The 14,315-nt window shown below is 33.4% G+C and overlaps 2 protein-coding genes across 2 annotated transcripts; one reads left to right on the top strand and one right to left on the bottom strand.

Moving 5' to 3' along the window:
* Nucleotides 1-1,888: 1,888 nt before the first annotated feature.
* On the top strand, nt 1,889-4,378 carry LOC108378565 (chloride intracellular channel exc-4-like). Its single transcript, XM_017634857.1, has 5 exons — nt 1,889-2,030; nt 2,141-2,305; nt 2,382-2,624; nt 3,426-3,536; nt 3,605-4,378. Exons 1-5 carry the CDS (start codon nt 1,986-1,988, stop codon nt 3,680-3,682), a joined length of 642 nt encoding a protein of 213 aa, XP_017490346.1. The 5' UTR covers nt 1,889-1,985; the 3' UTR covers nt 3,683-4,378.
* Nucleotides 4,211-8,469, bottom strand: LOC108378564 (nucleoside diphosphate-linked moiety X motif 8-like). The gene is made up of 3 exons (XM_017634856.1): nt 7,997-8,469; nt 5,509-5,581; nt 4,211-5,454 (listed from the first exon to the last, which is right to left on the bottom strand). Exons 1-3 carry the CDS (start codon nt 8,273-8,275, stop codon nt 5,021-5,023), a joined length of 786 nt encoding a protein of 261 aa, XP_017490345.1. The 5' UTR covers nt 8,276-8,469; the 3' UTR covers nt 4,211-5,020.
* Nucleotides 8,470-14,315: the final 5,846 nt, after the last annotated feature.

The raw sequence follows: 14,315 nt of genomic DNA, 5'->3' as shown, positions 1-14,315 counted from the left end.
AATACATTTTTCATAACACAAGTTTACAGAAATAAAAAAATTGTCCGACTGCAATTTTTTTATATGAATTCTAATGTAAAATATTCTGCCGGGTATTCTCCCGAAACCAGCATAAATATAAGAAAGTAGAACAGTTTTTGACATACATATAGACAAATTCATTAATAGTCAATTTGTATAGAGTCCTTTTGTATGTACTTTTTCTTAAGTGCTCATAACTTCTACATTTATTATTCACTTTAGATAAGCAGAGTCTTATTGCATGTGAAAAGGATCACACTTTCGCCCCCTACAAAAAAAAAAAACAGGAAGTAAACACATTTCTTCAAATTGATGTTTTTACCGAAATAAGTTATGCAAAATTGTCGATAAATCAACCAATAGCTCCTAAACCGGTTCGAAGAAAAGAAATTTCGATATTGGTTAACTATTTCAATAAAATTTGCAATTAAGTGAAGGTACTTTTTTAAATCTCAACAAAACGGAAATTTGGTTATTTCTCAAAAATTGTTCGGCTATTTTTTAATTAATTTCTTACTCGGATTTAACGGAAAATTTTACATAAGAAATGATGGTTAAATGAAACAATTCGGAGCACTTGTCGACTAATGTTATCATTTGTTTAATAAAATTTGTGAAAAATAAAAATAATTCTAACAGGGACGAACATTTTACGTGGCAATGCAAGCGCTTTTTCTACTCATTTTGCTGTCAAAATGCGAAAACGAAAGTGCACTTTCTCGAGTAACCGCCCAAAAAGTCCTTTTTGCAGATTTGCAGAGAACACCTTACGAAATAACAATTGCAAAGTGTAACAACTGCAACTGAAAGAACGCAAATTGCTTTCGAGAAATAATTTCAACTTGCTCCTACCGCACTAGCAATTTTCATTTTTGCTAAAAGTGCTGTCAAACCAATCGAGTGTTGCCGTGTGAGGCGTTTTGATTATTAAAATTATTTACTTTAATCTACTGATATGAAGTATTCAATTATTAATGCATTAGACATTTTGTGACTGCACAAGCACATTTTAGCATTTTTAGCAAATTTTCAGGTCATTAATTTTGTTGTAAACGAGAAAAAGTAGTATCGGAAAGTTTGATTTTCAGAAATAAAAACTGCTGCAATCTATTTTGGAAATTCTGAAGTTGGACAGACTTTTGAAAAGGACTTACACTTGCCAAGTTTAACAGCCACTTAACTTCCTGTCCTTATTATTACTATCAGCAAATGTGTGCAATTTTATACATATGCCCTTTTTGAGTGCATCCCTAAATGGCTGGCCCGAAATCAATGAAATTTTAGTGGGTTGTATAGGTAAAATATTTTGTGTGATATAAAAAAGGACCTATCTGCACTTGGGATGAACAACTGGCGCATATCCGCAAAGGAAAGAGACAATAGGTGAAGTCTTTTGTATCGACCCAAAGCGACAAACGCTTTTTGATGCCAAATAGAAATAAAAAGAAATAAATATGCACTTATAAGTTTTAAAAATTATTAAAATCCCAGTTTTATCCGCAGTGCCACCTAACGTGTCAATTGTTTTAAGGGTTTATGTAATGATCACTGTTCGACGAAGATTCACAAAATTCATCACAATGCATCGTTAGGAAAAGATCATAAAATATTGAAGAAACTTTCTTGACCAAAAAAAGGTTGCAGGATTACGCTATTGTATTTGCATAAATATGTATATACTACATATAATACATGAATGCAGCTCATTAAAATGGATTGAAATACATACATATGTGTTTACGTGTCTGCTCATCCTAACAAATCATTTAAAGCGATTTTAGATTCACAAAACAAATATCATAAAGAAACTTTTTCTCAATAAGTCTGGGGCTTGTGGTTGGAATGGAATTTTTTTGCTCGTAAAAACGAACTAATTATATTTGCAATGCGATTGATCTATATTCCAGGCATCTACAATCGACGGTAGGCGAAAGGGTGCTTGCCTCTTTTGCCAGGAGTACTTTATGGATTTGTATCTGTTGGCAGAACTGAAAACTATCAGTTTGAAGGTGAGAAAATTATAAACTTTATTAGTTCAACATACATTTTGTATCATGGAATTACATACATATGTATGTATGTATACATACAAAACGTCGTGTTTATTTACAAAATTAAGGTTACAACGGTTGACATGCAAAAGCCACCTCCAGACTTTCGCACCAACTTCGAGGCGACACACCCGCCTATTCTAATCGATAATGGATTAGCAATCCTTGAAAATGACAAAATTGAAAGGCATATCATGAAGAATATTCCTGGCGGTTACAATTTATTTGTACAGGTAAAACAAATGTTTTTTTTTGTCTTCAAAGTAAGACTAGACGGTTTTTAATTTTCATGTTTCTCTTTGCTTGCAGGATAAAGAAGTGGCAACACTGATCGAGAATTTGTACGTGAAGCTCAAATTAATGTTGGTAAAGAAGGATGAAGCCAAGAATAATGCCTTGTTGAGCCACTTAAGAAAAATCAATGACCACTTGGCTAATCGAAATACACGTTTCCTAACCGGCGACACTATGTGCTGTTTTGATTGTGAACTTATGCCGCGACTGCAGCATATCCGCGTGGCAGGCAAATATTTTGTGGACTTTGAAATACCGGTAAATAACAAAATTGAAAGAAAAAAATTAATATGCGGCGGTAGGCACATAATTATGGACACTTCTTTCTTTATAAGTTTTGACTACTTATTTTTTCTTTATTTATTATTAATAAATTTTTTAGAAAAGTATACTTTATACTGCAACGAAGACCATGCGACTCAAAATTACAAAGCTTTTCTTTTTTTATTATGTGTTATGCATTTTCTTCCATACAAAGTAATTTTTTTTATGAGAGAAAATGAGCAACAACGTCAACAAAAAAATAAAATCAAAAATTAACGCTTAAAACTTGAGTGGGCTATAAAACTGCATACCCGAAATTTTTCTAGAAATTCTAAATAAAAAGATTTTGATGACCATGTTGTGAAATTTGGTTATATTTTGTTGTTGATTTAAATAAAGTAGAAAAACTCGGCAGGCCTTCCGATGTTAAATAGTTTTAAGTAAGTGATTTTTCATCAACTTTTAAACTTTGAGTTACTTGATTTTCGTTGGATGTAAACCATGAGACAAATGTTACAAAGTAAAACCGTTCGCTCGATTCGTCGGCCATCATTCATTTTTTGAATTTTGTCTGCTTTAAAGCTTCGAAAATTTTCAGGCTATATTTTTGTAAAACAATAAATGAAAAATAAATAAAGAAAACATATACATATGTATGTTCTAACATTTTTCACTTAAATTGCTTTCGTGCAATTGGCTGTAACACTTGTAAAGAAATAATAGAAGTAATTATGTGGCCACCACTGCATATATATTCAATTTAAAGCATGATAGCTATAATTGTTTGCTTTACAGACACATTTCACTGCATTATGGCGTTACATGTATCACATGTACCAATTGGATGCCTTCACACAATCGTGCCCTGCAGATCAGGACATCATCAATCACTATAAATTGCAGCAGGTGAGTGCTGCCATATTTTATTTACGTAAATATAATTTTTTTTTACACATTTTTTTTTTTTATTTCAGATGCTAAAAATGAAAAAGCATGAGGAGCTTGAAACTCCTACGTTTACTACTTCCATTCCGATCGATATTACTGAGTAATGCAGATCTTTTGTATGTGGTGTAATATGACCAGAGCAAGTTGAAACGTTAGCTTGCTATAACCTTAGACCGTATAGCATTAAGAAGCCACGCCCCTGCTTTCAAAAAATAATTCCACTTTTTATAATACACGCTTGCGTATACCCACTTACAAAATAACATGTGAAACATAAAATAATATTCCCATTTTTTAATAATATAATTGAAATAAAACCTAAACCATATTTTTTATGTACTATATGGGTGTATTCCTAAGAACATAAATACACATAGTACACTATTCTACAGTAGATGAAAAATATTCAATATGCGTATGCAGTTGCGCCAATTACATAGGAAAACGTCGAATGTTGCTCTTCAATTATATTTCTTAGTAAAGTTTGTTTTTGTATTTAATTTGCAATGTGAGCACAGTTCAATGGCGTCGTTTTTGATAAATGGGCATAAGTATTTGAAAAATATTTACACTAAGTGCGATTATTTTTAATTAAGTTTGATTTGTTGCCAACGTTTGATTTAATTGCATTCATTAGAAATACTTTTTAATGTTTACGATAAGTATTTAACAAAGAATCCAAGATTGACGAGGACTTAAAAAGTTCAAATTATAATGAAGCAAGTATGCCATTACATCAAAATCAAGTACATTAAATTATTAAACGCAATACGTTACACCGTTTACAACCGTTTACAATTGAAATAAGAAGTCAAAAATTAAAATGAAATCCATTAGGAAATGTGAAATATTCTCCGTATTATTTTATATCTATAGCTATGCGAACCTACTTAAAAATAGGATACAATTGTTTTGTATATACAGATTATATATTCATCAAATAAAACAAATAAAATTTCGTACATATTTGATACCACAAAAATGCATTTGTATGTTTTTATTTTGAGTGGAGTCATAGGCTAGACTTAAGGTTTGGCGGAAATGGCCTTTCAACAACACGAAATTACCGTTTGGATCAAAATCGCAAGCCCATTGAGGGGCATAGATTTTTGCCCACCGTTCATGAAATTGTTTAGATATATGTATGTAGGTACATACAAAAATGAAGCTTAACTTATGTCACAACTAAAAAAACGATATACAATAATTTCGCCCCAATCTGATGAACCATTTTTTAGTAGAACTCCACACCAAGTTAGCTCTTCGGTATTCAGGTGTTCAGTGTGTAGCTGAAGAAAGGTATGCACTTACATATATTTACCTGATTATTGATTTGGTTTATTTTCTTACAAAACCTGACAACATTAATTTATCTCTTAGAATAACAGGTTTCTTACAATGCATAAAGCCGTATTTACAATTTTTTTTTTTTAGATTTTTCGTCAATGTTTTATCTTAAAGGGACGAATGTATTTGACATGATGTTTAAGTCTCTTTAGATCTGTCGGAATAAGGCATTGAAGAAAAGTATTTGTTATGAAGCCTGTAATGCCCCAAACTTTATTCTGGCCGACTACGAAATTTGGGGTACTCCAACCTGATTTAAATTGAGTGTGTTTTATAGTTTTTGGATGTACCAATTCTTTTATAGGTATTGCCAATGCTTCCTCTACTTCGTCTTCATTGAGTTTTAATTCTTTTAAATTAAAATTTTCTACAGTGCCCACGACGGGCATTATAGCGGCAGTATTTGGCGGTGATATAAGGTTGCCTGTTCCCCAGACATTTATGCGTCTGCGTGGTAAACCGATCTCCTCTTCAGTTTCGCGCAACGCACAATCTATGAAATCCACATCTTCAGGATCCTTTATGCCACCTGGATACAACAGAGTTTAGCAAGAGAAAACTACAACAAACTTAACCGGCTTACCAGGAAAAGATATTTGTCGAACATGCCTAGAGAGTCGACCCGAACGGCGGGTATAAAGTATTGAGATCTCTTTCTGTAAAAAAATTTAAATAAATAATTATAATTTCTTTAACTGATTACTTGATGATCATTTCCAATTACTATTTAGGCTCATTACATTTTTTCTCTTTGTGTCGTGATCTAACTTTGTCTAATATAATATTCACAATTATTTTCATGAACATTTTGCTTCATCGACTATTTATGTAGTTCATTCTATAACATAAACCATATAAGTCTCACACTTTATTATAAAGTTCAAACAATTTTCATCAAAATTTAAAAAATTAAATTTTTAAAATTTCCAGAAAATTTTCGAGTTTGCAGTTTTGTAGACCGTTCAATTTTAGTCAAAAAAGTGCATATTTCATTACCGTTGAATTTTTAGAATTTATTTTTTGTGGAGGGTGTTGCGCATTTTCTTCCATATAACGAGCGATCAACATCTATTTTTATATGGAAGAAAATGCGCAACGCCCTCCACAAAAAATAAATTCTAAAAAATCAACGGTAATTTTTAGCGACTTGAAACTTGTACTTTGTTTTACTAAAATTTAACGGGTTAAAAACAGCATCTCGAAAATTTTCTAGAAATTCCGAACAAAAAGTGCCTACTCGAAAACTTTCTGGAAATTTTGAAATTTTGGTTAAAATTGTTTGATTTTTTGTGAACTTTATATAAAGTGTGGAACTTTGATTTAAATGGTTTATGTTATAGAATGAACTATATTTTCATAAATAATTAACGAATAACATTTTTCATGAAAATAATTGTGAATATTATATTAGAACAAGGTGTCCACTTACATTTTACACTGTATGTAGGTATATACAGTCAGTGTCAAATGTAAGTGTACACCTTGTTCTAATATAATGTTCACTATTATTTTCATTTACTAAAAGATTGTCACTACTCAAATAACGAAATTTATCAGAAGAGTTTAAAAATTGCAATTTTTTCGCAAAATGTAGAAAAAAGATATGCTTACTGTCTACTTAAGCGGAAACTAAGCAAGATATTCATCAAAATTTCAAATTTTTATCAGGATTAAAAAAAAAAATCGAGTAAGCAGTTTTGATCACATTAAATTTAGTACAAAACTGTGTGAATTTAAAGTGGCTAAGAATGCGACTTGATTTTCAATAATTTTTTAACTACTTCATCACATTATTTTACTAAAATTTAAAACGCTAACAAACGATATTCGAATTTTTTGAAAATTCTGATTATAAAGTTTAAAATTTGGATGAAAATTTGTTTAAGCAGGGATCACACGATTTGTACGTTTGTACAGTTTTGCACAATTTTACAGTTACAGAGTGGGGTTGTTGGGATTTTTTCTATTCAGCTGATCTCATTCTCGATCAAAATTTCTAAACGCCACCCTGTAACTGTCAAAATGTACAAATCTGTACTAATGTATAAATCGTGAGATCACTGCTTTATATGGTATTTGTTATAGCATGAACCATGTTTAATAAAGAATTTACGTAAATGTTTTGACATAAAAAACATTGTCAATATTTAAAAAAGGAGCGACCGCAGGATTATTCAGCTAGGTGCATGCATCGACGTAGCCAGAATGAAATTTAGGGGGGCCTCGACCCTATTAAGCTGGCATTTCAGGGTACTATTTTATATATATATAAGGAAAATTTGAAAGTTAGGGGGGGGTGCTCGAGCACCCCCCTGCCCCTACCTGGCTACGCCCATGGGTGCATGCATTTGCATATACAGTCACTCACATAAGTATTCGTAATTTAGTATTTTCACAAGATTCAAAATGTTTTCTATCATAAATCTTTTTCATTATTTTTTATTTAATTTACAGCTCTTTCTATAACAAAAACCGTATAAATCAATCTTGCAAACCTTGTACAAAATTCAAAAAAAAATATTCAAACTTTAAGAAACTTTCATAAAAATTAAAACGTTTTTATTCAGAATTACAAAAAAAAATGTAGTTTTGTAGCCCATTTAAATTTAGAATAGTAATGTGCAAGTTTCAAGTACCTATAGATTACCGTTGTTTTTTTTTTTTGTGGCGGGTGTTGCGCATTTTCTTCCATATAACCAGGGTCGAAGAAAATAAGCAAGAAAAAATCAATTTTAAGCGCTTAGATAAACATAGCCCTGAATATAAAGGATGAACAAAAGAAATTTTTATATGGAGGAAAAAGCACTACATAACTCGTCCGCTGCGGTTTTATACACCCTGCACGTTAAATGGCGGGTTAAACATTTGGCTGTTATCAATCAGCTGTTAGTGAATTTAGGCAGATTCTACAAACTTTTTATTCGCGTATTATTTCCGAAATCTTTATTGTATTTTTAAGTTAAATGTACTTAATTGGGGACTGCCAACGACCTTAAACGCTGCAAAATTCGAGCGAATGTGAATGCATTTCCCTATGTTAATATTTTTGGTGATGCATTTACTAAGCTTACCCTTTCATTTGTGCAGAGGCAAATGAGGACGGCAGCGAATGTTTTTTCGCGAGTTGTCTTAGACGACCTTAATCCAACTGGTGTCGAGTTTTCCATACATTGTATTGAACGTAGCTTGTTTTCCTCTGATAACAGAATATCCGGTCGCAGCAATTCGTCAACATTCTTACCTTCCTCATTATTATGGTTATGTACTCGTATATGGTTTGCTGTAAATAATGTTATATTGCGTTGTATGATTTGAAAAGGAATGTATTGCAAACACTTTCCAACCAACATTATTATTTTTTAATATTAAATAAATTTGCGAAACGAGACGAACTTATTAATAAACTGTGTACTTTAACCAAGGCACGTTTAATGTGCCTTGACTTTAGCACAGAAGTTTGTTTTTCCTTTATCTGCTCTTATCGATATACCGATAGTAATATTGTTTTTATATCGATACTTAAAGATGTTTATTGGCCCAAAACACACAAGAAAAGTTATGCAACACAAGGGCTTTGTTTCTTTTCTTTTCTAGCAGATAATTATCAGGAAGAAGAAGAATAAGAAAATTGAAAGAATTACGCTCACAGAGAGTGAAATTACGAAAAAGTAAAGAAACGCAAAACTAGCAAGTAATCAGCTGATCGGTATATTTGACTATTGAAAATATTTGGCGCGATTTTTTTTGTATCCATTTTGACAGTTGCTAGTTTCTGCTAGTAAAAATTTTAATAGCAGAAATTAGCAGAACCAAAAAAGGAAGAGCGTAAGATCGGGAGAGAGCTGCTAGTTTTTTGGGTTTCCAGCAGAAATTAGTGATAATTATCTGTTAAGAAACAAAGCTAAGTTTTTTTTCTTCGTCACAACGAGATGAATAAAATTAGAAAAATATATGCGTCAGTAACGGCTTCTATATGTATTAGTGTCATTTGACGTTGATTTCCCAGCCAGCAGAAAAACGTAATTTTTGCCGACAATGGGATCTCATACAATTCTTCTTATCAAAAAACGTTCAAAATAAGGCGCGGTTACAGAAAAATATTTCAATTTTGATTCGTTTTCGTACTAGAAAACGTTCGTAGACGATGACGTTTCATATGTTCAAAGCTGAACATTTTAAAGCATACATACCTAGTTGGCAGACGCTTCTTTAATTGTTTTCGAACCATGAAAAAGCATCTGTGAAGCACAGAAGGAAAGCCTGAAAAGTGGAAAACCCCAGCGAGCAAAGAAACTTAAATTTTGCCGACAGTGCAGTCTAGTACAATTTTCCGGAAATGAATAGAAAGCGACTACAATTTTCATTAATTCACGTATCCAAGAACGTCCACAAAATAGTGGTGGTTTTCGTATCCGGAAACAAATAGAAAACTACTACAATGATCATTCATTTTCGTGTCCGGAAAACGTTCGAAAAAGATGATGTTATTTGAAAGCAATAATTGTATTTAATTTGTTCAAGCTAAACATTTGCAGAGGAGCGTGTCGCTATTTGTTAGCTTCCAGAAGGTGTCGTGTTCGAATCCCGTCAGGCGCTTCCTTAATTTAATTTAATCTTATTTATTTATTTTTTTAACCATGAAAAAGGATCTGTGAAGTGCAGAAGGAAAGCGTATTGAACGAAAAATTCAATCAGACAAATTTCAGCAAAACAGCCAAAAAAGTACATATCCGTTTCACAAACAATTTTCGATACTTATCGTCGCCTGGGTAAAAGATTGTCGTAAGGGCCATTTTGACGATTTTTAGTGTTTTGTAGATGCAGTTGTCTATTTTGAAATAAGGTCTTTCGATTGGTGTTATCTGTTTTTAGATATATCCTTTAGTTTCCGAAATATTGAATACAATTTCTTCGATAATTTAGGAAAAATTTAGTTAGTGATGCAGTCATATTAAACTAATCAATATCTTAGAAATGGTGTTCTCCATTTTTGCATATATCTTTTAGTTTCCGAGATATTGACTAAAAAAAAGTCGTTAATTTAGTAGAAATTTTTATCACATTTTGTCGTATTTCATACAAAGTGGCTGCCAAATTGTGGACAAATGATGCTTACGACAGAATTTTACTAAAGAAAATCTTTCGTAAGATCAAAACTAATTAACAATAAACATTAAAAATTAAATAATTTAAGAGTTTTAAGAACTAGTAACATTTTTAGAGACTTTGGAAAAAAATCTATCCTTGCGGTTTTGAGAAATTGTATTCTAAGCTTCAATCGCGATTTCCCACAACCTACCGAAATTAAAATACGATAATCTTCTACCCAGGCGACGTTATTTGTACGTACGTTTCTGCCGCACTTTTTAGTGGGAAAACAGATCGTCAAAGTATCCGAAAATGGAATCGGTAAACGGACAAAAATTCGCACCTTATCCACTTTTTTTACTTTTCGGATAAATTTTGTGATTTTTTGCTGGCTGGGACGGATCGTCAAATGAACAAAAATCCGCATTTCATCCGCTTTATTTTCCTTTTCGGATTTTTGGCTGGTTGGTTATTCTTGTAGATTCGTGAATGTGTTAGTTTTGTGCACAGTTCGCCGTAGGATATCGGGTTAGACTAACTAGAGCTAAATTCTTGTAACCAGTTACTAACTTGGACCAAACATGCGTGAAGGCCTATTTACATTTAACAATTCGTGTCTGAGGCTGAGCACCAATTGTTCCTTTCTATATATCATTGAAACCAGAAACAGGTCAAATGGACCATTTTACATTACAAAACAAAATCAAAGAACTGGTACATTGTGCATTATATTCGATCCCCTTCGAAATACAATTGCCCTCAACTGTGTTTCTATGGCCCATGATTCTGAGCATTAAATAAAATTTTTTCGTTTGTGGTAGGGTAAATTAGGTTAAAATTACCTTCATTTGAGAGAAATACAAGTGCATTACATAAGTACATACGAGTATGTAATGTATGTATGTACTCTTATGTTTCTATTAAATGATTTTTGAGCAGTTACATCTTTCTTTATTCTTTTCACTATATCATAGCATTTCCATATGGTGCCTACATTTAGGCGTTCCTGAATCACCGAACTCAGTTGGCGCCGTTGACCATACACATGAAGTGTAAGTAAAAGTACTTACATGCATACATATGTACATACAGTATTGGACATACATATCTATGGCACCCCCATTTCAAAGTGATATTGTTTGCTACTTTTGTTTAATTATTTATTTTTAAGAATTTTCAATTAAAATTCAGTTCATTCTCTACCAGAACTCATGTAAACGCAAGTTTAAATCTTTTTTAAGACTCCACAAAAATGAAACTTTTCACTCAAATTTCAAATTTTTATTTCAGAAGTGTTAGAATTTTTCCGAGTGCACAGTTTTACAGCCCATTCAATTTTAGTCTTATAATGTGCAGGTTTCAAGTGGCTAAAAACGACCGTTGATTTTTTAGAATTGTTTTGTTTGTCGCATTTGCACAATTTGTTCTTATATGGAAGAACTCGCAACGCCTTCGGCGACAAAAAAAAAACCAACAATCAGGCATAATTTTGATTTTGGCCTGAGACCAGACAATAATGTTTGGCGCTGAATTTGAATGCTTCATTAGATTTGCTTCACTATCCAAGAATTTCGAGGTATTCAAACCTGACTATGCAAAATCAGATTTTTCTGCTATATGCATTAGGTATATACATACCTAAAAAATTACACCAACAAATTGTACGCTTAATGACAGTATGAATTACAACAAACACATCATTTTGACGTTTTGATTTCCATGGCGAAAAATTCAGCTGTTGCCCCAACACCACCTTATCACCTTACCGAATTCACCTTGATTGCTACTTAACAAATTTTTTTTCAAGGCGAATTCACATAAGGTGGTGTTATCAGAGCAGCTGATTTCAAGGCGAATTACGCAGACTGCCAAAATGATGTGTTTGTTGTAAATTTTTTTCGTTCTGATTGTCATCGCGCGTATAATTAGTGTAGTTTTTTGTTTTTGTACTGGCGCTACCAACTTGTATGAATTCGCCTTGCTTTTTTTTAGAAATCTCGATGTGAGATTTAAAAATATAACTCTTTCCCTTCAAAATGTTTTTTAATTTATTCTGATATTTTTTTTTGTACCGGAGGTATTAATAATAATAGTAGATTGGCGCTCACATATATAGTGGTCGAAATAATTATTTAAAAATATAGTTCATTCCTTAATAAAACTCGTGTAAATCCAAGTTTCACTCTTTGTGCAATATTAAAAAAATCAACAAACTTTCGTAAAAATGTCGAGCTTTTTTAAATAGATTTTCTTGAAAGATTCCGAGCATGCAGTTTTGTAGTCAATTTGGTTGAACATGTTACGGTTTTCTTCCATGCAAAAATAAAATGTGTATATTCGTTATATGGAAACAAATGGGGCAAAAAAAATCAAAAAAATCAACTGTATTTTTTTTTAAACTGAAACTTACACGGGGTTTTGTTACAGAATGAACTATATTTTTATAAAAAATTACAAAAATTAAATTAAAAAAAAAATTAGTATTAAAACTGGAAACTTATATTTTTGTGCTTCTAGAATTCAATGGGCTATAAAACTGCATACTAAAAATCTTTCTAGGCTATTATTATAAAAAAATACGCAAAATTGTCAAAATGCGGTGCGGCTATAACTATTTCCACCGCTGTATGTTAGTATTTGGCCGAGTTTCTCCGCCGATTTGTGGCGTGCGCCTTGATGTTGTCACACAAAAGGGAGGGTCCTACAGTTTTGCGCCGACTCCCAACTGGGAGGTTGCCATTGCCTGCTATTAGAAAAAACTTTATTGTTTTTTATTTGTTTGATGTTTGGTTGAACTGGACTTTAACCCAGGCTCTGCGAAAGGTAGCACGCACTACTAGGCACTACATCACAGCGATTATGTGGCTGAAAAACAACAAAGCTTATTGGGCCTTATGAGTGTGGGTTTAGACCTGGAAAATCCACCATAGACCAGGTATTCACAATACGGAAAGTCTTGGAAAAGACCCGCGAGAATAAGGTCGACACACGCCATCTATTTGTCGATTTCAAAGCCGCTTTCGACAGCACGAAAAGAAGTTGTCTTTATGCCTCGTTGTCTGAATTTGGTGTCCCCGCTAAACTAACACGGCTATGTAAAATTACGTTGACCAATACCACCTCCATCAGAAATGGGAAGGATCCTTCCGAGCCGAAAGATTGTAATAAGAGCCATGGAACTGAACCGCTCAGGCACAATACTTTACAAGAGCGTACAATTTCTGGCGTNTCGTTGTCTGAATTTGGTGTCCCCGCTAAACTAACACGGCTATGTAAAATTACGTTGACCAATACCACCTCCATCAGAAATGGGAAGGATCCTTCCGAGCCGAAAGATTGTAATAAGAGCCATGGAACTGAACCGCTCAGGCACAATACTTTACAAGAGCGTACAATTTCTGGCGTATGCCGACGACATCAACATTATCGGTGATCAAAACAAGGGCTACGTCTGTTCTGCCTTCTCGGGATTATGTAGAGAAGCAAAGGGAATTGGTCTAGTGGCGAACGAGAACAAAACGAAGTATCTGCTGTCAGCATAAGCATCTTGGCATTCACGTTACCGTTGACAGTTACAAGTTTGAAAAAGTAGACGACTTCGTTTGTTTGGGGACCAGAATTAACACCAATAATAATGTCAGCCTTAAAATCCAACGGAGAATCACTCTTGCCAACAAGTGCTACTTTGGACTGAGTAGGCAATTGAGAAGTAAAGTCATCTCTCGTTGTACAAAGATCAAGCTCTATAAGTCACTCATCATGCCTGTCCTGGTGTATGGCGTGGAGGCATGGGCAATGAAAATATCTGATGAAGCGGCTCTTGGAGTTTTCGAGAGATCGATTTTGTGAAAGATTAATCGACCCTTACGCGTTGGAGATGCGAATATCGGAGACGATTTTATGATTGAGCAGGTTTACACCATATAGACATTGTGCAGCGATTCAAAATTTCGCGGCTTCGCTGGCTAGGTCATGTCGTTCGAATGGAGAGAAACGCTCCTGCTCAATGCGGGTCGCAATGCTGGAAACAGAGGAAGAAGAAGGCTCCTCAGTGTTGGCAAGACCAGGTGAAGACGGACCTGGCTTCACTTGGCATTTCCAATCGGCGTCAGTTGGTACAGAAGGGAGACGGCTGGCGTGCTGTTTTGGATTCGACCAAAATTGCTTAGGCGATTACAGCGCCAATAAGGAAGAAGGGGAAGATATCAAAAATAAAGATTTCATTAAGAAAGTCTGTATACATACATATGTACATACATACATACATACATAAAAGAAAAATTAAAACACAAGTCGGTATTA

The sequence above is a fragment of the Rhagoletis zephyria genome, unplaced genomic scaffold (genome assembly GCF_001687245.7).
Source record: "Rhagoletis zephyria isolate East Lansing unplaced genomic scaffold, Rhagoletis_zephyria_1.1 Rzeph_scaffold_14413, whole genome shotgun sequence".
Lineage (NCBI taxonomy): Eukaryota > Metazoa > Arthropoda > Insecta > Diptera > Tephritidae > Rhagoletis > Rhagoletis zephyria.
The sequence above is the reverse complement of the archived record's forward strand: the minus strand, read 5'-3'. Positions and strand labels throughout refer to the sequence as shown.

Coding starts and splice junctions, on each gene's coding strand:
- LOC108378564 (XM_017634856.1), bottom strand. CDS start 8,275: ATGTTGGTTGGAAAGTGTTTGCAATACATTCCTTTTCAAATCATACAA. Junction 5,582..7,996: donor GCCTCTGCACAAATGAAAGG/GTAAGCTTAGTA, acceptor ATTTTTTTACAG/AAAGAGATCTCAATACTTTA. Junction 5,455..5,508: donor TCGACAAATATCTTTTCCTG/GTAAGCCGGTTA, acceptor TGTTGTATCCAG/GTGGCATAAAGGATCCTGAA.
- LOC108378565 (XM_017634857.1), top strand. CDS start 1,986: ATGGATTTGTATCTGTTGGCAGAACTGAAAACTATCAGTTTGAAG. Junction 2,306..2,381: donor GTTACAATTTATTTGTACAG/GTAAAACAAATG, acceptor CTTTGCTTGCAG/GATAAAGAAGTGGCAACACT. Junction 2,625..3,425: donor TTGTGGACTTTGAAATACCG/GTAAATAACAAA, acceptor TTTGCTTTACAG/ACACATTTCACTGCATTATG.